At 38.5% G+C, this 25,712-nt stretch overlaps 1 protein-coding gene across 1 annotated transcript in view; it reads left to right on the top strand.

Moving 5' to 3' along the window:
* Positions 1–1,322: 1,322 nt before the first annotated feature.
* Positions 1,323–25,712, top strand: part of LOC133121250 (myosin-binding protein C, fast-type-like) — a 67,880-nt gene continuing 43,490 nt past the window's right edge. The window contains exon 1 of the mRNA XM_061230455.1: positions 1,323–1,413. Within this exon, the coding sequence (XP_061086439.1) occupies positions 1,323–1,413 (91 nt within the window). The remainder of the gene's footprint in view (positions 1,414–25,712) is intronic.

Consider the following 25,712-nt stretch of genomic DNA (forward strand, 5'->3'; position numbering starts at 1 on the left):
GTAGGTCCGCCATTCTGGGAACCGTGATGTGATGTCTTTCCATCAGCGGAATTCAGGGCAACTTTTTTGGTAGCGGTGTATGGCTTCCCAACCTTGAAAGAGCTATATGGCTCTACGGATCTCCGCTAACACTCCCACCGACCTGGATCAGTCCACTTGTCCTGTTCAGCTGTGGGGAGAGAGTGGATGAGACGGTCTTTCCTAACTTTAGGAGTTCTGTGGGCATCTCGGCGTGCTCATAATTGGCTGCTGTTGGTGGTGTGTCATCACCAGATGCTCCGTGTTGCTCCTGAATGAGCTCCAGCAAGCTCTCTCCAGGTGGTGTGAAGACATTGGGTGCATGAGGACTGGGCAGTGATGGCACGATGCCGCAGAAGGTGGACTCTCCGAACTCTTCTTCGGGGAGTGTTTGGCTTCACTGACCAATGCTGGGGATTTGGAAAAGAAACTTCAGGCCCTTGCTCCAGCTGTTGGGTTCGATAAGGCCTCGTAGAGTCCAGCCTCTTTCTGTCTGTGAGGTCATGGATCTCAGCCACCCGCATGCCTACTAAGATCTTAAAGCAACATGATTCTGATTGAATCCATGTCAGCACTGTTGTGGAGACAGTCCATAGGGAGGTATGTACAATCTTGAGAGTCAGCTCCTTTACCACTAGCTTGGCCAGCTGTGCACCTGTGACTGCCGCGCAAAGCCACTCTCGATCTCACCATAATGAAGGCCAGGTGAACCCTTCCTTTCTCATCTTCTCATCATCACAGGGGTCGGACCAGCAACTTCGCCCGCGTTGTATATGGCAAGATAATATCCAGGGGGCCGCACTGGCTCGCTAGCACTTTATATATGTTTTTTTCATAGTTGGCGCTCTATATTTAACTGCTCTGTGCTGATAACCCAGTGTGTCCGTATTGCAGTGCCAACTGAGGCCGAGCATGGATTCTGGTGAATCTGTCTTCTCTTGTGCGAGCCACAGTTCCTGGGTGTCTGACCTCAGTTCTCGTGGCAGATGCCCAACTACTGATGGCACATTTGCTGGCCCACTGCCACAGCTCGACCCGCCGGATGCCAGTAGCTCTCTGCTGGTCAACCTGCTGTCTAGCGCTCTCTGGGTTCAGCAGGCTCTCTAGACAGTTGTCCACATAAAAACGCTGTTCCACAGAGAACAGGATGTCGTCATCAGGCACACTGTGGGCTGTGCATGCAGCTGGAGTGCGAATATAGCGCTGTATGTGGTTCCGAAAGGTAGCACCTGCCACTCAAAGATAGCAGGTGGGTCTTCTCTCCTCATGTCGTACCACAGAAACTTGAGGAGCCACGGTAAGAGATGAACCTGCTGGAACATACTCTTAATAATGTCAACGGCGATGTCGTGCTCCCAGAATCTCAGCAGGACACCAAGGAAAGGGGCTCCCAGAGTGGCCCCAGGCAGTCTTGATATATAGCTGCAGGGTGACGTTGCCGTGCAGATCTAGCATCAGATTACCCAACCCCAAACTTTAACCATTGTACCCTACAATATAATGCTCAGCTGATTCTGAACATAATTATTTGTGAAATGAGTTATGAATATTTCTAGTTTACTGTATCTTTAGATAGTTTTGAATCTCTGGCTTTCAAACATTTCCCCAAAAGATCTGTTTCACTTGTGTATACGTCATATCACAGAAACTTTATTCATCCTTCACCCCATACTGTATGTATTTATACATAATCATATTCCTTTTCCATCTGCTGCATGCAAAACGGTTTAAGTTTCAAAACTATAATTAGCTACAGTCTATAACTCCTCTCTGCTTTCAAGAAAAATCCAAACATTTTTTAAGCTCACAAATTGAGAAAAGGAGGAGCTTCCATAGATTTAATTAAGATTGACACCTTTTCAGTTATTAACAGTTTGTAGTAGACTCCTTGTAGTGGATAATTTTCTGATGCAGAAAGACTTGAGCAAATCCAAATATTGGATTTAAAAATAAAATATTGAGATACATCAAAAAACATAGAGAACAAACAGTATCTAACCAGACTCAGGTAGTTCTGGATTAGAGGAGAGTGGTAGACAAGTTATTCATTAAAGAGAGAAAAAAGGTAGGAGCCTATAATATAAAAATTAACGAGGATGGCTTGAGAACTCATGTCAAATAATCCCATGCCACAGAGCAATCAGTATCTAATCATCATGCCACAAAATGAAAAGAGAACACAGATGAAAAGCATCAGCCTGCCAGAAGCTATTGGGTTCAATTCAACAGGAATGGAAGTCAAGTAAATTAGCTCAAATATTTTTCATTAACTGTTCAAATGGGAGAAAGCAATAATTTGACATCTGTCTTCATTAAATTGTGGACAAGGGACCTCTTACCTAGAAATTAGCTTGTGTCGCTCTGCGTGAAATCGAATGGGTTATGCTTGAGTCTGAAGCAAATACAAACAACATTTGAATGAGTAAACTCAATTGTGTGCAACATAGTGAGCAGATGAATAGCCACTCTACTTAGGGTTGTAACCAGACCAGATTTGGATGATGATGGACATAGTTATCCTGAAAACCAAGCCTCAAAAAGATTTAAGATCAATAGCACAGAGAATTGACCCGTACCAGGACTTTCTCCAAACACCGAAATCCATCAAAATCCACACACAACTGTTTAAGTAAAAAAAAAACCTGTGGTCTGAACTGAAGAGGGGGGAGGGGGGGTACATAGGCACAAACCCAGGCATATCAGTGATTCTAAGAAGTTATAGGAAAGTACTGATGGCTGTCATCTTTGCCAGGGGTGTTTGTGCAATGTATTAAACCAGTTGTGAATATACACAAATACGTAAATATTTTCATCCATCAAGAATATTAATTGGGCCAAGACAAGATAAGAATGCAGTCTGACAGCTGCTAACTATCATTGTCATTAAAATATAAATACCCTAATAAACACCAGTTTTTTTATTTGATACCCTTCTTGTGCCCTCAAGCAGCCACTGCATGTAGCTTCCCACCCCCACCCCCCACCCCCACATCTCAAGTTGCAGGGACCAGAATAGCCTCATCTTCAGTATTCCTCCTCCTTCCTGTCTTACTGTGAACTTTCTCAGAAAGTAGAAATCAAAATTACAGCCAGACTTATAACAAATCACGAGGCGATGAAAAGACATTGGCCTGAATTCAATACTTGATCCTTATCTTTCAATGCTGATTTCATCTTCTCCAATGCAGTTTTGAATGACAACATGTTTATACTAAAGTAACATTTATTTTATTTTTCAGTCAGATTTAAATTGAGACCACTCAGTAATCATAGCTATAAACCTAGATTCACTTTTTGCATATGCAGAAATATGTTTTTAATTATGGCTATACAATGTAGCAACTGCACCAAAGGACAGCAAACATTAACTAAGGAAAGCAAGCTATACTGATTTATGGATCCACCTCACAGGCTCACACTCTTGCAGTCAACTTGCATTAACTGTATTTAAAACATAATATATATTGTGACCATGTTATATACAGTAACTGGCACTAAAATGTCCTTTGTTACTGAGCAGGCCCAGCCTTTAAGAATATTGTGAAAATATTGAATTACCATATGTAATTCATACATGTACATTCATGTAATACATCTTCACAAATGTATTGTAGCTATGCAATGTAACTTGTCTGAATCCAACAAGGATGAAATATTCATGAGTCAAAAATTCACTGCAACAATTTGTAAATAGCACAGGGCTTTTCTATCTGACAGCTAGTCCTCAGGGCTTCTGCGATTACTATTGAATCTCATATTAAAATGTGGCCTTCATCGCAACTTGTCACCATCTCTTCAGCCAGCAGTGTGTAAGTTTTCACAGCTCTTCTTGGGGAAGCATTCTCTGCTGTCCAGGCCAAGTGTAAATCCTCGAAGTCCTCAAGCATGCCAAATAAATCTTATGAGCTGGCATATAGTTGCATGGTTGCAGTGCAGCATAATGTGGTTGCAGTTAGTGTAATGGTTAGGCAACACAGCTTATAACTCTACAATCGCTGGTTAGATTCCCAGGTGGAGCACTGACATTGAACAAGGTAAGTAATTCAATTCATATTCAGCTGTATAAATAGGTTGTTTGTAAAATGATATAAGTGATTAATTCACTCTGGATAATAGCAAAAATGTAAGAGTAATGTAAATAACTGTGCAGGAAGAAATGCTACATTGATTAAACAACAAAGCCTCATTATCAGATTTAGTTAACCTATCAATCTATCTAATGGTAACTGTCAGAGTAGTTTGCTATCCTGGGTAGATTACCATTCTGAGTTTACCATTATCATTCTAATACTGTATACTGCATATGGTTGGATTATAATCTCATTTATTTTATACAAAATACATTTAGTTACATGTATACAAGACCTGAGAAATAAAGGTCAAGAATGGTTTTTAAGAAGTTGAGCCGCAGTGTTCTGGATAAGTGTTCTGGATATAGTGGCCTGGTCGCAAGGGGTGATCTACTTTAACCAGCCATAGAATTTTTTAATGATGAACATTGAATCGTTTTTATAATCCAAATGTTGCAGAGCTCAGAAGAAGATTAATTTGCTACAGTTGGTGATGTCAACCCCCACATTTTTTCCATAAATATTTTTATTGGAAAGCATGTTGTCCAGACAATATCCTTAGTGAGCCAACATAAGAACACGTGCTCCACTTTTTAGTTTTTTTTACTACCACATCCCACCAACATACTCACATCTAACTCTTCCACTGAGGCAACACCTCCCCCGTACAAGCCCAACCCTTCGGGAAAAACCCACACCTTATACAAAATAAATGCATTACGTAGAATAAGGCTGACATAACAACAATTCAAACTCTGTTGCTTGTCCTACTTTGCTTGACTCCCCAAGTTATTACATTAACAGACTGAAACACAGTCTGCAAGATGAGGGAGGAAAGTGTGTTGACATACAGTAATCAATTACAGGATTCTATTAAGGATACTGACAAGGATACTATTGTAGATGATGTAAAAAAAAATGTAAGACAAGACATAAAATCTTCCAACCAAGAAGAGGACTTTTGCACAAAGAAGAATATGTGTCTCTGGGCTATAAGTGATGTCATCACTCTCCTTTATTAAGGCCAACCAAATCCCTGGGAACTCCAAAAATGGCAATTAATGGACTGGGTTCCATTGTAGTATTAAGGGTTCTGGAAAAGTATATCCTATGCAGGACCTTGAACTGAACGTTAGAACTAACCCTCCTAAGAGGATCTTCCAAAAATGATTCTGTAAGGTCAGGTCTATGTTCCCCTCCCCAGCTACCATTGGTCACAGAAAGTGATGAAGTCTCAGATGTAGGGGTCCTCGCACGGGCTCCAAAATATGTAGGGGTCCTCGCACAGGGCTCCAAATTATGTAGGGTCCTCGCACGGGCCGCCAAATAACGTAGGGATTTTACTCTCTACGAAACCGGGGCGCCAGTTAATGTTATGTAGCAGTATAACTGCAAAAAGTAATCAGTCTCATAAAATTACTGTTATCAGAAATATCCAACCACAAATTTAGTATTTCAATTAATAATTAAAATAACCAATATTAATGATTGAACACACCGATAACCTGAAGGTTGGAAGTTCTTCGAAAGACTGCTTTTACTCGGCTCTCATGTCTTTGTGATTCCAAAACGGACACCGGGGTTTAATAAAATATATTTATTAAACAACGTACAAACACAGAACAGATAAACTAACGGGAATTAGTAGGGGAAGTTAGGGTGTGTGTGTGTGCGTGTGTGTGGGCGTGAGCAAGCGCGCGTGTCGCGTGAACAAAGGAAAGGTAAAAGTGGGAGTAGCTAGCTTGGGTAAGCTAGAGTTCTGGGTGTGGTAATGAGTTTGAGTTAGCTGTGAGAAGGGACTACTCGCGTTTTACTCTATATATGCGCAAAAGACGGCGAATCAATTCACGTACATATATATGTAGCTAACCAAACACATTACAATGGTAGGATGGTAAATATTGAAACACAGATTCACAAAAACAGTTCGACTAAACTAAACACTGGCTATGCCTGAATGTTTGTTGTCTTACTGAGTCCATACGCATTGCTGAATCCAAAAGACGTGCTGTCCTTGTAGAAGCGGCGATGGTAATGTGAATGTACTGGAGAGGTGCGCAGGCTGGGGCGTCTTAGCCGCGCGTTGTCGTCTGGTCCACTCGGTTGCTGGAAGGATGTTCGCTTCAGTTGTTCTTTGGTGAGCTTTGCAGGGGTAAACTCATGTAGCGTTCCGCGTACACCAGTTTCCACTCGCTATAGGCCACGAAGTCGAAGAGAAGAAGCAGAAGAGACAGAAGAGAGATCCCAAGAACGTGTCTTGCTCTTATACGGGACCGTTTATTGCTCCCGCCATTACGGGATTGGCTGAACCAAGCTAGACGTCATTCGTGGTGGACGTCGCGGAATTTTCCTGTGGGAATGTGGAAGTTGTAGTCCCTACATCCCCCCTGTGGTCTCAGGATGCGGCTGAAGCCAGTGTTCCTTGAGAGCATAAAAGTCAGTTCACAGTCCACAGGTCAAGTACATTGGGTCGGTAACACAGTTCACAATTGACTGACAAACATCCAGGCATTTATCAACAATGAACTAAACTGGTCTAAAACACATGATACAAACAATGTGAAACACTAAGGTCGAACAGTGAATACATTGTCACAAAACATAAGAAACCTTGGTGAAAGGGTTAGTCGTTTTGTTAGTTCAGGTGTTTTGTTAGTTATTGGATGGTGTCCAGAAGGTGGAGCACCAACAGGAATGGCCCAGCCATGAAAATGTTCAGATGATGTAGGGATCTAGGATGGAGAGGCTGTAGCCTTTTTGGAAGTCTTGTTCAGACTGACCAATTGTTCTAGTCCCTACAGTCAGGTTGCTGACGAGGGTTGTCATCTGAAATATGTGGGGACATTTTCAAATTAGGGCAGCTTTCTGTATCCAAGCTTAACCTTATGGCTGTGTCATCAGGAAGGAAATGGAGAGGTGGTCTCATTTCTAAATGATGTGGTAAGCTCACAAGTGGTCTTGTCTTGCTTGGGGAAGAGGTGGAGTAAGGCACACTGGGGCGTGGCAATATACTTGTAAAGATTACATGATGTAGATGTAGTTTCTACATACAATACTTTACGATGGTTCAGTAGGTGTAGAAAGAAGCAATGAACGTTTACGAGTTATAACAGGTGTCGGATTTAACTCTACAGTACCTACTTACGATCTGCGTTTGCTGCTGCTACATGCAAATCTAAGTGGCTGCTATAAACTACCAGTTTATTTTGCCACTCCCCTTTGGTAGGAAAGGTGTGCAAAAGAAAGTGGTCAAAGCTTCAGCTGGGAGTCTGCCTGTGAGGAGACCACGGCTATAGATCAGTCTTATTCAGTCTTTGATGGTGCGCAGGCTGGGGCGTCTTAGCCGCGCGTTGTCGTCTGGTCCACTCGGTTGCTGGAAGGATGTTCGCTTCAGTTGTTCTTTGGTGAGCTTTGCAGGGGTAAACTCATGTAGCGTTCCGCGTACACCAGTTTCCACTCGCTATAGGCCACGAAGTTACCGCGAGGTGTGTCCGTAGGCCGGGTACTGCGCTGTGCAGCATTCAGCCTCTGTCCGAGTCTCGGAGCAGATGAGCTGAAGCGAATGGCCTAAAAGGGTGCGTCGAAGAGAAGAAGCAGAAGAAGCAGAAGAGACAGAAGAGAGATCCCAAGAACGTGTCTTGCTCTTATACGGGACCGTTTATTGCTCCCGCCATTACGAAGTTACCAAGTTAGACGTCATTCGTGGTGGACGTCGCAGAATTTTCCTGTGGGAATGTGGAAGTTGTAGTCCCTACACAGAGGATATTATGATATTGTAAATAATTGATATCCTACTGCTGAGAGGACTTCCTCTGTGAATGAGATGGTAAACAATGGAGAAATAAGGCAAAGAGTGAATGAGCACAGCCACATATGTGAGAATTCCAAAACAGACTAGAAGTTAAATTTGTGAAATTTTTTACATTTGCAAAAAGCAAAAGATGCTTTTTTCAAATAATTATTTTTTAAATGGCCAACTCACTGACTTCTTGTAAGGTTGTGTGTTTGTCTGTATCTGTTTTTGTCTAAGTTCTTAGCGTTTTTGTTCCTTGTTACCCTCTGATACCCACCATAGTCTGTCTTCCAATTAATTCCTACTCCATCATCTCACCTGTTCTTCATTCAGTGTCTCAGCCTCCCACTCCTTGTATGAATTTCTTCCTGTCTTTCTATCTTGCCTCTCACATGTTTTTTTGTTTTTTTGCCTCACCCGTTTCTCGTTGTCTGTTTATCAGCTTTTTGTTGCTAGTTCATCTTCTCTAGTTTCCCAACTCGTATTCGTATTCGTATTCGTTTTTCTTGATTCTTGCTTTTTGCGTCCCCATCTCCGTGTGTAGGCCGACAAATGTACTCTTTTAAACCCAAATTTATGGACTATAAACACTGGCAGAAGGTGAGTCAACATGTCAATGAGCCTTTTTCAATGATAGGAAGGGATTTACAATGGTCTTGTAACACAAAAAATCTTACCTATTGTACCTTTAAATCAATTAAATCTCTTAAAATGAGTGACCAATTCACCAATTTTCCCTTATTTAGAATTTTTTTTTAGAGCCAACCTTTACGAGTGGTCCCGACCTGTTGTACGAGTCATGTAAACAAGAGCCTTGCAGTGCATGTCAGAGCAGTTCGTCTGGCACACCGAACTCGGATCAAACATGAATCAAGCTTCTGTCACGTCCGTGCCTTGTGCCTGTTGTTTTTTCCCATTTGTCTGTGCTTCTCTCCGTTTTTCACTCTGTATTCTTCTGTCCAAGTCCCTAGCGTTTTGCCTTTTGTTACCCTCTGTGCTTTCTGTAGTCTGCCTTGCTGTTCATTCATCCCCAATCATTCGTTTCACTTGTTCTCCATTCAATGTCTCCGCCTCCCACTCCTTATATGTATTCTCTTCCTGCCATTCTGTCATGTCTCTCACCTGTTTGTCATTGTCTGTTAATCAGTGTTGTATTTAAGCCTGTCCTTTTCAGTTCTTGTGGCTAGTTTGTCTTTTCCAGTTTCAGAGTCTGCCTTTATTTATTCCTAAAAAACCAGGGCTAGATTTGGATTTGAGGTCAAGATTTGAGTATCTATGGTCTAGTCTGAACATGCTGCATATGGTGACCTCTGGGACATATAAGGCCTCAATGTGTCCATTGTGTGTTATAAAATCATCCATTGCAAATTTCTCTATACTAAATGAAAGCATTTTATTTACTTACAACTTGTCTCAAACAAGTTGTTAAACTCGGTGGTGAACACTGTACAATGCCACAAAAATATCAGAAATTCATTATCCAATGCATGGAAAAATGCATAGAAAAAACAATAATATTTATCAATAATAAACTCAGCATGCATGCATACTGTAGTCACATTATCTGAAAGTTATGACAACCTATAATGCAGTTACAATGAAATTATGGCCTCAATTTTCAGAAGACTCTGACACCTGTACACCAGCTTGTTAATGCAAATATTTATTTAGCCAATCATGTGGCAGCAACTAAATGCATACAAGCATGCAGACATGGTCAAGAGGTTCAGCTATCTGATCTCAGTGACTTTGACCATGGAAATGATTATTGGTGGTTTGAGTATCTGAAAAACTGCGGATCTCCTGGAAACAGTCTCTAGAGTTTGCAGAGAATGGTGTGAAAAACACGAAACATCTAGTGAGCTGCAGTTCTGCAGGCAGAAATGCTTTGTTGATGAGAGAGGTCAAAGGAGAAGGGCACGACTAGTCAAAGCTGACAGGAAGGTGACAGCAACGCAAGTTACCACACATTACAACAGAAGTATGCAGAAGAGCATCTCTGAACACACAACACGCCCAAATGTTTAAGTGGATAGCCTACAGTAGCAAAAGACCAATAAGTAAAAAAAAATAAGTCTAATAAATACCAATAAATAAATAAGTGCTCAGTGAGTGTAAATATCTTAGAGCACCTCTATTAGACTATGGTATAATCTCAGTTAGTTCTGGCCACGTCAGTGTGCGATGTTCAGTTGTGCAAGAAGCATGCTTCCTGTGCCACTCAAGATGTCAGAAAGCATAAGTTTGATGAGTAAGTCATCATTTTATATATTTATATTCGTCATGGGAGACAGTACAACACAATTGGCTGGTAATTTCATTAATCAAGCATTGTATCAGTGTGACATATTCACTATTCAACAGGTTTTTAGCAATCTGTTAGCCTCCCTACATTTTCTCAATATTCATTTAGTTTTATGGTCTGTTTTATAGCCTTCCTCTGCCCAACCTATCAGCCATGATGCTTCCTTGTGGAATTTGTATTCCCCCTTGGTTTCAGATGTCTTCGTCTCACCCTCCCCTTCTCTCCTCTCTCCCTTTCTCTGTTTCCGATAGAGAGCTAGAGAGCTAGAGAGAGAGAGAGAGAGAGAGAGAGAGAGAGAGACAGAAAGGGGGAGGGAGAGAGAGTGCAACATTTAAAAAAGGTAAACTAAACGAGAAACTGCACTACTCGCAGAGGGCGAGAGGCAGTAAGAGGGTAGAGACATACATACAAAGCAACTATGCCTGAAGCTAAGGAACCAGGTAAGGTCCATGAATTAAACAAAATTGGGAGGCTTCTTGAAGAATGCTGCAGACTGGAGAATGCGGCAAACAATTACAAGCTTTTTCTAAAATAAAAACATTTAGATGCACCACTAACATGATATACAGTGCAATTAGTCAAAATATTACAACATTTTGATAATTTTCATAAGGCCAAAGAATGCACGAACATTGCATAATCATTACAATATGAATAGTAATTTAGCTTTAATGGTTATATTTTTAGTGAGGCCATGTATTAATTTTAAATATTTTACTGTACTGCAGTAAAATTGGATCTCATTGGTAGTTATGACTTTTATTACTGAATTAATTGTAAAGTACTTAAATGTGTATCCCATATTAAATATCCATTAATGTGTGCTATGTGAATTTAAGCTTAGAAGTCGATGCAGTCACGTGGATATTTTGTCTAGACTCAAAGTGAGTCAGTATGGTTTTCAAGACTATAAAAGGATTAGATCTTGTTATATAGAAAATAAATCATACAGGGATGTAAGGCTATGCAAGCATGTTTAATGTGAAAAGAGTTTAGGCAAAAAACATGCATTGAAAAGTTCCCTGAAAATGTAAATACAAAGGTATCAATGGATTTTCAGATTTTTATTGGAGCATGCAAATTAGATACTATTGCATAATGAAGTGCTTACTATGCTGGTCAATTGTTGCACATCATTTTTCCTATCAATATGCAGTTGTAAGACACATTAAAATATAACCATATTCCTGTCACTGTAAAAATCTATGGACATTATGTTTTAGAACCAGCATCATGCAGAAATGATGAGTAACAGGAGGCATAATTAATACAATGTTTTATGCAAATCAAAGATCAAAATGTATACACAGAATTTACAGTTTTTGTTTACTTAGACATTCATTGCAAATGTTACAAGTTCTGAAAGTACTGTGAAATTAAGTCTCTCAAAGAGGCAAAATACATATTTGTAAGTTACAATTTGGAAAGAGGGAGAGACCACGGGAAAAAAATGTGTCAGTGGAAGAAGATGGAAAGGGGAACAGGTGGTAATGACAGCTGCATGTATAAGCATGGACACAATTTTCTTTTGCCAGATGATACTCTTGACACTGCTATTGTGAAATGGCTCTTTCTACCATTTTTTTAATGTGAAAATTATAGCCCATCCCCGTTGATGTACCAAGTTATCCTTTATTTGACTGGGAAACCCCTATTGAGGTTGATGAGGTTGAGGCAGCATGCATGTACTGTGTGTGACCACAGTATTCTGTAGGTAAAAATGTCGATAAAAAGCTATTTATTTTGGCCTCAAAAGCAAAACAATACTTATTTATTAGTTATTTCTGTTCAGCTTTACTTTCAGTTTCTTTCAGATGAGTGTTTCATTAAACCCAAAACCTAAGTACTAACATGATGATACCCATTTAGTACATTTAGCCTCTAATGTGACAGTTTGTATCTTACCTGGTATTGGTAACATAGTAAATGCATTCAGTTTTTGAAGCTTTAAGGATCATGTGTGGTTCTCTAAGAGCAGGGTGTTTGGAAGGCTTGGACTATTTTGGGCACAATTAGCACCATATGCATATAAATTAATTTTGAAATTATGCTTTGCTCGGTTTGTATTGTTAATATAAATGGTGAAAAGCACTGGATCCAATACTGATCCTTGAAGAGCATCTTTAATAACCTCCATGCCTGAGGACTTACGACAAAATAACATATTCGTCTGTATATCAGAAAGATAATGCTATTTGTAATTTGATATTAACTTGACACCAGTCAGATAGTAGCTAAACCACTATAGCATCAAAGAGAGTGTACCGATGCTGTGTCGAAGGTTAGAAAGTCCAAGCATAAAAATATGAAATCTATTAAATGAAAATGCATTGGTAATATTTGACATGAAGTCATTTCTATTCATCTTTACTTGCAAAGGGATTAGCTGCAAACCTATAATCATCTTAATTGAAGCCAAGGAAGATCATGATTACCAGATGCCATATACTCTACTGCAGGTGTGTCCAATGTTATTTGAAGAAGGCTTTGTTTTAACTCAAAACTCAAAAGACATCTGATTAAATTAATTATTATGGTCTTCCGGACTCCTCTACAGAAGGTCATCCCATCATTTTTAACTGTGATTGGTGTCACCAATCACCATGTGAAATCTGAGAAAGGCAGAAAACAGAATAAGAGGGAGAAGAACCATGTGAAGAGGATAGAATGGCCTAAAAATGTATGCCCATACCAAGTTGGGTCTGACCCTGTGCTGTAACTCCATGTCTCCCAGAACTAAATTCTTCTTTTATGCTTTTCTTTCCTCGTGATCTATTCTGGTGTATCGTGACCAGCTGGCTATGTAGGTGTAAGGAGTTTTCAAGCAACCTTATCCTTCACTGTAGTCCTGTTCATATGCAGTTTGAACTGTAATGTTACATGGTAATTGATACAGCATTTTTTTGACAACCACAACAACCCGTCATCTTTTCCTCTTAGTTTTCTCTTATCTTTCTCTATTTTACTGTCACTAGGATGCCCCATTTCTTCTCACTCCTCAGTCCCATGCAGAGGCTCCGCATTACACCGCATCACATACGTATATAGCATTACCCTCTTCCTCCTGTTCTCTCCTCTTACCTCGCCCAGCCCAAGCCTAACCTTTACCCGACGGCTCATGTTCTCTGTGATTTACTGGCTCTGACTAAATTGGTTTCTTGAGGTACTATTTAGAAAACGTTTTCCATAAGCAGTAGTGCTGCTGCCCACCGATGCTGCTCATTGGCACTGGTCTTAAACTAATCCAGCCCTTAAATGCCATTTTCCAATTCTGATGTAAAGACATGTAAAATGTCTTCTGCTACAACATAAATTTGTTTTGCGAGGGAATGATTTCGGTGCAGCCTCATGCAATGCAACATTTTGCTCACTAACATTTAGCTTGGAAAAATAGCTTTATATAAAAAAATGATTTAATCAAGATGTTATCAACTGTAGACTATGACAATTCAGGTTCAGTTCAATTCTATATTATTTGTATAGTTTTTTTTAAGGAGACAGAAGAACCTTTTTATTTAAACATTCTTGGTAGTTTCCATATTGAACCAAGTGCACATTTAAGCTATTATTAAAAACAAAAGGTTGTTGCATTTAAAAATGAGTAATGATTCATTAAATTTCATTAAATAAATTGCATCAACTTATGCAATCAATCAGTTGACATTACCTTGAATTTACAAAAATCATCCTGAGCACTATGTAAACAATTATGACGCAATGCTTAACAAAATACTGAATACAATGTAACAGCAATTTCAGGCAACATATCTTTATATGTTTATTTATATAAGCAAAAAGGCACGAGAGGCCTTGCTGTATTGCAAATTGTCAATCGTCAAATTGACATTGTCAATCACACTTTTGCTATAGAAATTCAAAAACTAGAAAGTCTAAATATACTATACCTATACTTTTGTATCGGGTACAATAATCTAAATGTTGTTATTTACTTAATTAATGATAAGGTCAACAGAGAATGGCCAGACTGGTTTGAGCTGACAGAAAGGCTACAGTAACTTAGATAACCACTCTTTACAATTGTGGTGAGCAGAAAAGCTGGATCTGAATCAAATAGAACACCTTTGGGATGTGGTAGAACAGGAGATTTGTAGCATGAAAACAGGAGATTTGTAGCAGGAATGTCCAGCTGACAAATCTGCAGAAATTGCATGATGCAGTCATGTCAACATGGAACAGAATCTCAAAGGAATGTGTTGTGAAATACATGCCATGAAGAATTGAGGCTATTTTGAGACCAAAGGGAGGCCCGACCGAGTATTAGTACAGTGTTCCTAATAAAGTGTTCAGTGAGTGTATGTGTATCATATTAGGTGAGAGAGATCCTTTGGAGCAAAGCACATCTTATCATCAGTATGGTGTAATAAAACAAAAAGACGACTCACAATAACTTCTGTCCCCATGTCTTCTTTCATGTGCTCCTTTTGATGTTACTTATTCACCCTTGATTATTCTTGGTTTTATTCCCATCACTAATTCCTTTCTAAATTCTTTCTATTCCCAGTCTCTTCCTTTCCTTTCACCACTTCTCAAATGTAATAATCTGCACCCCTCATTCTTAACCCTTCTTGAAGTTGTTATAACATTAAGTGGCTGGCATAATGCTACCCATGTACATCAATCTCCTAGCTATCTTGACCCTATTCCTGTATTGGACACCTGCCAGATACCATCAATATTAAAGCACATGTTTTTCTGTTAAAAATAGTAGCGTTGCATGTGAATCTCTCTGCATATTTACTGTATATTTGCACATTCAAATACATTTTCCCAGTGTACTAATTATATGTCTTACATGTCACTCGCCATGCCTTTATACAGTAACTATCTTAGACTGTCTCTGCCATATTAGATACCTTTTCATGATGGCATTTTTATAGCAATACCGATTCAATGATTTTCCATTCTGTAATTGCTCCTCTGTATGCTATTTTCCACTGGTGGTGTCAGGTGTGACAATTCCGCTAAGTATTCAAATGTATGATGCATGCGCAGGAACAAATACGAAAAAGCAAGCATCTAAAATTTTAAAAGCGTCTTAATTAGGTTTGATATGTTACCCATTATTACAATATTCCACAACATTGTTGGTTGTCACTAGTCTTCTTTCTCCAAAATAGACTACTTTTAAGAAAAATAAGTACCTAGTAATCACTTAATTTCATTTCATTGCTATAAGCAAATACTATACTGTACAAAAGATATTCGAAGATACAGTATGTGTGTTTAATATACTGTTTTTGCAATGTACTGTTCCTGGAAAATACGTTTGTCATGTGCTTTTTAGTGTAGACAGCCAAGATGGTACTTTAATTAAACACATGATGTGAACACATTCATGCAACCATACACTTGTGCTTGTTGGCTGTAGATGATATTTACATTACACAGAGAGAAAGAGGGAAGTTAACATAAGGAATATTTACCCTGGTGTAAAATCCACTTCTGACCAGTTTGAAATACCAGCTACCAGCTGTTTCAAAACATAGCTTGAACTGGTCAAACCATGCTGAGTATGGAGCTTGTCTAACTGGTCAACCAGCTACTAGCGGTTTCAAAACCTAGCTGTAACTTGTTTTTTTTAGCAGGGTACGCTGAAACGCTGAACAGTTAAATTTTACACTGCATTTAATGAACACCACTGTGGTTTGTAAGAATCTGTTACATGAGGCATTGTCAAAGCAATTACAATGTTTTTAGCAGTTTCCTGGTTGAGTATTAATTTCACTTTAAGACACTGAAATAAAGAGCCTCTTTATCCAAGTGATTAATGAACTGGTTTTACCATGGATACCAAATGTTGTCAATGTCCCTTTAAAAACTTTTAGCAAAAAGCCATTGTTAAAGATATTTGGTGATATATCCTTTGCATACAATGACTGCTTGAAGTCTGCAAAGCCTAGACATCACCTTATGATGCTCTCCTCTTCAGCATGTAAAATGCACACATTATACGTTGTTAGAAAGGGTAGGAAACCATAGACAAGAAAATAAAAATGTTTTCCATTAGTTCAAGATGTCAATTGCTTAGTTATAGTCCTGGGAATTATATAGTTTTCTCAAAGATGGCTGGACGGATAACTAAATAAACATTAGTCAGAAAACAGTCATAGCTTCATAACCAGGTGGGATATTTGGTTCCATAAATATGCTTGTATCAAGTAATTAGCAAAAAAAAAAAACATATATTTCTTAAGTATGTAGTCAGACATGCAATAAAAATATTTAAAAAAAACAATGTATTTATTCTCGAAAATTTGGAATTGTATATTTCTGTTCTTATATTGGCACATGATTTTTTGATGTGGAGAAATTATATCAAGGATATTGTTAGAATATGCGAGGTGAGGGTTGTAAACCACGAGTGTCACAATAGAGTTCTATTGCCATTTTTTGCAAATAAGAGGCTGATTAGCATCTAAACTTCTGTTCTCACTAGCGGCGCTGGCATCACCATTTAGATGTTTTCTTACGTCACAGTTTTTATTATTATAGAAATATAAATACAGCAATAACAACCACTAGGGGGGAAATGTTATGATGTTAAGAAGTTTTGTGTGTGCCAGAAGAAAATACATGCAGTATACGTTTAATTCTGTGGTGCGATTCTGGAATTTGCGGCAGGGATACGTTGGCTAAAGTCAGGGGTTGAGTCACACAGATTTTTAGTTGATTTAAAAAAAAAAAACGATTTTGCTGTAGCAGGAAGAAAGCACCAAGGCTATTAAACGAGCAGGTGGGTTAGACTAGCTTTGCAGTTTGCTCAAGCAAAGCGAGTTAACACTTTATTTGATAGTGGTCCTCATGACCTGGAAAATATTTATTACAATCATATGCTACTACTGCCAAATGGTTGGCATTTATATAGCACCTTTATCCTAAGCACTGTACAATTGATGCTTCTCATTCACCCATTCGTACACACACTCACACACCAACGCCGAGTGGCACCAACCAACTTGTCAGGAGAATTTGGGGGTTAGTCTTGTTCAGGGACACTTGGACACACGCACTTCTTACCACCTGAGCTAATGTCGCCCCGTACCTAAGTGCTACCCAAAGCAATACTGAGACATGCGATAAGCCAAGCTCAAGTACGAGGTCCAGTTTTAAATCGTCTTTTAAAACCTGCTGCCTTCCAGGCTTCACAGAGGGAAAGAAAGTACCATGGGCTAAGAAATTGCAGTTCTGCAGTTTCATGCAGTGCAATATTGAGATTTGCGATAGGCCTACATTTGCTCTTGTCAGAGCTTTTTAAAAATACACTTAGTGAACACTTTATAAGGCATGTATTAGGCTGTCTTATTAAGTCTTCTGCTGCTGTTGCCTATCCACTTAGATAGGCTACAGCAGCCAATATTAGATAGTTTTGACGCATTGTGTGTTTAGAGATACTCTTCTGCATACCACTGTTGTAATGTCTGGTTACTTGCATTACTGTCCCCTTCCTGTCTGCTTCGGCCAGTTTGGCCCTTCACCTCCGACTTTTTTCAATAACAAGGTGTTTCTGCTGATGGACAAAAGCTAATATTGGTCCAGGCCGGGATCTACTAGATGTGGTCGCAGCCTGAAAGGTGAAGCCAAATGGCAAAGTTAAATGTCAAATTTACATGATTTAAATGTGCAATAAAAGCTCTTGTGTCTGAGCTATCAGCAAATATTTTCAAGCAATGATTTTACACTGTGAATGTGTGACAGCTGACCACCCACCAGAATATAATTTGATTATAAACACTCATTCCCTTCGGTTATCCACTCAAAGCAGGTGTCTTTGCTCGGGGACCTCCCTCAATTTTCATTTACACGTAAATTACATTGTATACATTTTGACTGTAAGAACATTAAAACAACATGTTTAAATGCCACATGGGTCATTAAATGACATATATGGCTCTTTTTTTTTTTTTGGCATAAAATCCAAGTTCCTAAAACACAAGTGACATAATTTTTCCGGAAATGGAGTCATTGTAGCGTGACGGACGCAGAGTGACGCACTGTGCAAACATACTGCTGTGAAGTGGCCATCATTAACATTAGAGTGGTTTAAAGATGGGAAGATATCAGCACAAATGCAACTTGTTAAAGGCAGATATATCATGCACCCTGCTCTTTCTTTAACGATAGGACAGAACAGTCTACATGACACAACTGGGTGGATAAGGCCAAGAGGGGTGTCATATTACCCACATGCAAGATGCCAGCCACCCTGGTCCCACTGGAGTCAGCAGTGACCTGAGGTTCTACCATTTCCTCAACTATGTAGCCAATGCAATCTGTCATTCCTTTCAATTTAACCCTTTCCACTTTGCCCCCACTGTTGGGCAATTTCCACCTATTTTGTACTAGTCCAGTCCTTGTTGCTGGTGCATATAAAAGCATCAATATCTAAATATCAAATATAATTACTATTTACTGCACACACATGGTTGGAGACTTAAATTAAAGAAGAGGCTTGTACCATTCAGGAATTTGAAACAGAACAAATTTATGTCAAAGCATGTACATCCAGTGTACACAAGTTTCACTAAAATATAATAAAAATTACAAAAAGCACTTACCATCTCAATTTCTAAGGCAAGGATCAACCCAAACTACTTAACATTTGTGCACAAGCATTGAGAATAGCTCGTACAACAACATGGACGACCAAGCAACAGGTCGACCAAGGAATACAAAAACAGTGAATTTTAATGGTTGTCTGTGTATATATTGTTGTAAAGGGTTTAGCTTAGATTTCTTTTATTATTGTTATTCATTGTTCAAAGTCTAGAGAAAGACTTGAGCTTGCTAGCTTGCCAGTAGATTGCTAATGTTAATATTAGCCTATTAGCTAGCGAATTTGGCTGCGTTCATTTCATCTGGATTTTGGAATTGGAAGAAAATCTTCAAGTGTGAGTGAAGGTCAAAACATCCTTGAGCAAAGAGCACATAAAAGGTAAAAGGTGATAAAAACACAATTTTTCATCAGTCGAATACTGAGCATACTTCAGAATTCCCAACTGGCAGTTAAATAAATGAGCTAACGTAGACTCACTGTGTTCTAAACAGACCGTGGGGAAGTGGCCGCTTCCACGAGAAGTTAACATCCATTGAATGGTAGTTTTTCTCCTGAGGAATGTGGTTTATGATTATGGTTGCTTATTAGCTATCGCAGACTCTAAAACACTACGATTCATGTGAATTGGTACAATAATTATGGAGAAAAAGACAAATAATTACACTTCCCTTTGTTCGGAAGACCATGTTGGCTCACAATGTTCCAAAAAACGTATTCACGATGTTGGAAATAGCACCTGAAGCACAACTACTACAATTTTGCCCTGAAAAATTTCACGTTTTTTCATGAAAATGGAAGGAATAAGACTTTACACACACAAGAAACCATAGCTGGTCATTGTGAGCAAACATGGTGTACAGAACATGGTGAGTCTATGTTACATGTCTATGTCTTCTTCATTAAAGGTACAATAGGTAAGATTTTTGTGTTAAAACATTGTTACAAGACCGTTCTAAAGTCCTTCCTATCATTGAAAAAGGCTCACTGACATGTTGACTAACCCTCTGCCTGTGTTTATAGTCCTTAAATTCAGGTTTCAAAATATACAGTTGACGGGCCAGCACAGTGTACAAAAACTTTGTATAGCTGTACAATAATTCAAGCTCGTTGGTTGTAAATTAGTTACAATTGCCACAGCTAATGGCGTTTCAACTTCAGCATGATCACAGAGAAGGGGTGGGATAAGAAGTCCGAAATTACCTATTGTACCTTTCATTAAATTTGGAAGGTAACTTGCTGTTTTGTTCACAGTGATTTCGTGTTTTATTTGGGTTTCGGTTTGCCGGGAAAACTTCCATTTCACAGTTTCTTCTATAATTTGTTTTCTAGAGAAGGCCGCAGAGAAGGCGCCAGAGGCAGAAAGTGAGTACATGTTCTTCAGTATTGGTGTCTTCATATTTTCTCTGTGTAACATCACACAGTATTTCACACACCATGACACACCCCTGGAAGGACAAAAGAGCTGGACACAGGGAGCTACAGAAATACCGACTTTTATTATTGAAGCGGTGCAGAGAGAGCAGGCAAGCAAGCCGAAAAGTAAACAAAATCCTTCACCGTTCCGTACGGGATTCAAGCTAAAATAATAAACTCAAATGATGAAGACAAAATAAATAATCAAAACAGAAACACAAAGGTAGCTTTTCAGCATCTTTCTCTTGTTCATATTGATTAGGGCTGAGCAAGTACTGCATTACTTGTATCCGTTTCCATATCCGTTAAACCAGTTAAATTATCTGTATCCGTATCCGTTACTCATACTCGAAAGTAAGCATGATGTAACCCAAAAGTGGTGTTGTTTAAACAGAACTACATTGCGATTTGCAGTACATTGAAACCAAGACTTTCAAATGAAGCACAACTACTACAGTTTTGCACTCTGTTATGCTGGTAAATCTCTATTAAATCTTTATCTGGTAAATCTTAACATAATTAAAAACGAGATCGTCTATATAAAACAATGTGTGTACCCGCGTGAAAAGTTTGAATATGTTCGACCTTGAATGTACCTCTGGTCACACTATGACAAGATGCTAACTAAGTTGTTATATCCTTAATCTACGATCAAAATAAGTTCACACAACAGTCTCTTGACATGCACAAGAGAGAAGTTAATAGCAGCAGGCAGTAATTTTTGGAACTAGGGAGGAACAGGCGTAGTATGAAACAGTGTTGACTTTATGTTACGCATTCATCACTGTTGTACAGCTACTGCAGCCGATATACAAAATAAATAAATAAAGATTGAATTCTCAGATCACGGATAATGATCCAATTACTTGTACAACACTGATGATCGGGAACAAATCTATAATTGTTATGAGTACTTGTCTAAACGAGTACTCAGATCACCCCCAGTATTTTGTTTAATGAGTAGCCTGAATAATACATAGATGTATCCATGTACATACTGTATAATCAAGTGCATTTGTTATGCTTTCTTTTGCTTTATTTTGCAAGTGAAAGTGTTGTAAAAATCTTTTTTGTTCTATTGTCAGAGCCAGCAGATGGGGGTAAGTGCAACATTTAATGGATATTATTGTTTGCACCTGTGTGTACCTGTGAGAAAGAACACTAAGGGCTCTATTTTCTAGATGATGCATAGCTTGTCGCAAGTTGCGTATTAATCTCTCTTAATTGTTTATGGCTGTTCTTACACTGCCCTGTGGTCTTTGGCGTATAGAATTTAGCTCTTTTTCTTTCATTAATCTGTAATGAGAAGAATGAAAATAAATGGTATTTTAGCTATTCTAGGAATTACAAGGTGGCCTGCATTATGCAAGCTGAGCATTTGTGAGGGAATTTAATGAAGAAGTAAATCAGTTAAGTACAAAGGGGTAAGCCCATGTAAGGCTTTAAAGGTAAGAAGTAGTATCTTATAGTCTATTCAGAATTTAACTGACAACCAGTGAAGTGAAGCTAACACTGGGCTGATGTGCTAAAATGTCCTTTTTTTATTAACTGGAGCCCTTTCAGAGAGGAATTTGCACATCCAGTACTCTAATCTTGAAGTAACAAAAGTATGGACTCGCTTTTCTGCATCATGAATTTTACAAATATTCCTCAAGTGATAAAAAGCAACCCTAGAGATGTTTTTAATATGTGTATCAAATTATCTTTGATGTCAGCTTGAAGTGAAATTCCAGCCCTGAAAATCTCAATATCTAAGTCAAGGACCAACCCACTACTACTTTATATTTGTGCACAAACTTAATGTCGACTTCTGTACAAAATTTGGTAGAGATTTCGACAGGCATTCAAATTCTACATGGGTTTTCCCAAAACTGCACGCAGATGTCCTCAAGTGTACCCAAATCCCTTCAAATACAAAACATCTGCACACATGAATGATCAGAAAAGCTTATTTTTTTATTAAAATTGATATTTTGATACAAAATTTAAATAAAATTAACCTTCACATGTTTACGTACTATATGAGAGTATGTTTTTATAAAGCATGCCCAAAGGCCGCATTTACACTGTCTGGTAAAAGTGACCCAATTCAGTTTTTTGGTTCACATGTGGCACAGATCAGATATGTATTATGCAACGTGCAAACAGGAAAAAATCACATGAAATCGGATATTCTCAGATCTGTTTCGAGCCTCAATCATATGTGGACATGAATCTGATATTAATCGGATATCTGCCAATGTGACTGTCATCTAAATGGATAGATTGGATATTTCCTGTCATTGTGATTCGCACGGCATTGAAAATGTGACGATCTTACACTTTTTCACACTTTAATGACGTATAAGGACTACTTATCCTAAATGCTTTCTGTATCACAACGTTGTAAGTTTATCTATTGCAAGTTGTATGTTTACACATGCCTGCTTATTCATTCTCCTATGCGAATGCGGACATATTCATAAACTGTTGTTCGCCTGAATATGACACATTATACGATGTTGGAAAGGGTAGGACCTTTTATTAAGGTTGTATGAAGCTTGCCATGTTTTAAATTAGGTCGGAACTGAAATGACCTAGCAATGCATTTACGCAACACCAAGAAGCAGTTCAAGACAACATTTGCTTAGGTATAGTCCCAGCAAAAGTATAGTTTTCTCAAAAATGGATTACAAAATAAACTTCAATGTTATTTAGAAAACAGTCATACCATCATAACCTAAGAAAAAAAAAAACAATATGTTTATTCATGCAACGTCTGAATTGTATATTTTTGTTCTTATATTGGAACATGATTTTTGATGTAGAGAAATAGTATCAACGATTGTTGGAATATGCCTTTTATTGTCTGAGTCTGTGGTGAGCTCAGGGTTGTAAGCTGTGATACTGGTGATTGGGAGGCTGGGGTTCTATTGCCCTGCTTTGCAAATAAGAGGCGGATAAGCATCTAAGCTGCTGTTCTTGCTTGTGGAGAATCTTTTTAACAATCTGGCATCACCATTTTGTGGTTTCATTACGGCACAGGTTTTTGTATTCTAAACATATATAATAATAATAATAATAATAATAATAATAATAATAATAATAATAATAGTAACAATAATTTGAGACATTGACAACTCAACCTCAAGGCGGCAAAGTGGAAAGGATTAATAAACAATGAACAATTTTCACTTCTTACTCAATTACTCAAAAGTAATGCTGAAGCTGTGAAATTTCACTTCGAAATTGTACACTTGTCTGCTGCAATAAGTCATTAAGTCTGAGTGGACCACAAATGGCTTGTGAAACATTTTAACATTTAACATTTTAAAACATAAACTTGTCCCAATGAAAAAATAACTACAAGAATGAAATTAAGTTATGTTAAGTATCTGTATCTGTTGCTGTCCATCCACGTACTGTACAGTAGATTTCCGTTCAAAGTAACTTCTCTTTCCCGCAGTTACTCACAAACATCCACAGAGCACTTTCACCGAGAACTATTTCTACCAAAGTATGCCAACCATGTTGGCTACGGTATATCTGAGCAAAGTCTCATGCATGTATGAAACTTGAGTTCTGGTAGCATGATGTGGTGGAATGCGACCTTTCGTGGTGTAGTTTCTATAGAACAACAACCAACAGGCCACTATAAATAAACACTTTCACAAATGAAGCTATTGGCACAGTTTTTTTCACTGAGTTAATACACTTAGATCAGATTCCTATTGTTCCTGAAGGAGTAATGAGAAGAAGAAATAGGTGATTTCAGATGAGCTTTGGCAAATGGTCCTGAAGTGGGATCTGTCCTCTCTTTTCACAAGGCATGACACACTTGTTTATGTCCTTGGTCCAAAGTGAAATTAGCCAAGATCAAGATAGATCTAGACCCAAGCTGAGATATATTTACAATGTAAATCTGTATTGAAATGTTTACTATATCCCAGCGACTTACTTATGGAACAACTTGATGCTCATACCCTGGTGTAAATCAGGACAGTTTTTTCTTTCTTCTGTTTATTTGTTCCTGTCTCTCTTTGTGTTTCTTTGCTTTGTTTATTTATTTATTCCTCTGTTTCCCATTGTCTCCTTGCACACTCCTTTTCATTATTAGAGGCAAAGCCTGCAGAAGCCAGTAAGCAAAAGATATACAGTAATGCTTAGATGATTTTCAGGCTGTCAATGTGGTGGTGCACTGGGGTACAGTATGTGAGAATAATACAGATGGGTCTGTCTTTCTCACTGAATGTATGCATAAAATGCAACTCTGTATTTTCCGGATTTCCCTTTTTCTTTTTTTCTTTTTTAAAGAAAAAAGATTGATGGATAAGGCCAATCAAAAATGTGTAAAAACAATTGGTATTCTATTTGTGGCCTCTGCACAGATGATACATGTGTGCTATGTGCAGCTTAGTTTGTGTTCAAATTTATATTAAGGTTGTATGAAGAAGTGCTTAAGCATGTGCATATGCCAGCATGCTTGAACAGACTCCACACACAGAGATGTCTTACAAAATGGTCTCTTGAACAGGTCTCTATTTCTCAAAGCAAGATTACTGAGTTTGCTGGATAACTGTGCTGAGTAAAACATGGAACAGCTGTTTTTACTTGTTTTTACTGTTTTTACTTACTTCAGTCCATGTTCCAGATTTTGGAGGGTTTCGGGTTTTTCTCAGTGCAGTTATCCAGCAAACTTACAATCTATTATGTCCATGTCTGAGCCAAAAGGTGTGTGTGCGTGTGTGTGTGTGTCTGTGTGTGCGTGTGTGGCGTGTGTGTGTGTGTGTGTTGAATTTGCTATCTGCATAGTCTCTACCCACTCCAGTTCTTCCACTGAAATCCATTATTTTCATTACCTATAGCAAAGCCTGCAGAAGCAGGTAAGAAATGCAACAATGTTTCCAATTGTGTGTGTGAGATGTGTTTCGAATTTGCTATCTGCATGTCTGCATAGTCTCTACCCACTCCCGTTCCTGCACTGAAATCCATTATTTTCATTATCTGTAGCAAAGCCTGCAGAAGCAGGTAAGAGTTTAACAATGTTTCAAATTGGGTGTGTGAGATGTGTGTTTGTATGAATATTTTTATGCAGATTATATGTGCAGAAGAAGTGTGTGTGTGTGTGTGTGTGTGTGTGTGTGTGTGTGTGCGTGCATGCATGTGTGTGTTGAATTTGCTATCTGCATGTCCGCATCATCTCTACCTCCAGTTCCTGTACTGAAATCCATTATTTTCATTATCTATAGCAAAGCCTGCAGAAGCAGGTAAGAGTTTAATAATGTTTCAAATTGTGTGTGTGAGATGTGTGTTTGTATGTATACTTTTATGCACACTATATGTGCAGAAAAAGTGTGTGTGTGTGTGATGAATTTGCTATATGCATGTCTGCATAGTCTCTATACCCTCTCCAGTTCTTGCACTGAAATCCACTATTTTCATGATGTATAGCAAAGCCTGCAGATGCAGGTAAGAGTTTAACAAAGTTTAAAATTGTGTGTGTGAGATGTGTGTTTGTATGAATAATTTAATGCAGATTATATGTGCAGAAAAAGTGTG

Source organism: Conger conger, chromosome 2 (assembly GCF_963514075.1).
Source record: "Conger conger chromosome 2, fConCon1.1, whole genome shotgun sequence".
NCBI classification, from domain to species: domain Eukaryota; kingdom Metazoa; phylum Chordata; class Actinopteri; order Anguilliformes; family Congridae; genus Conger; species Conger conger.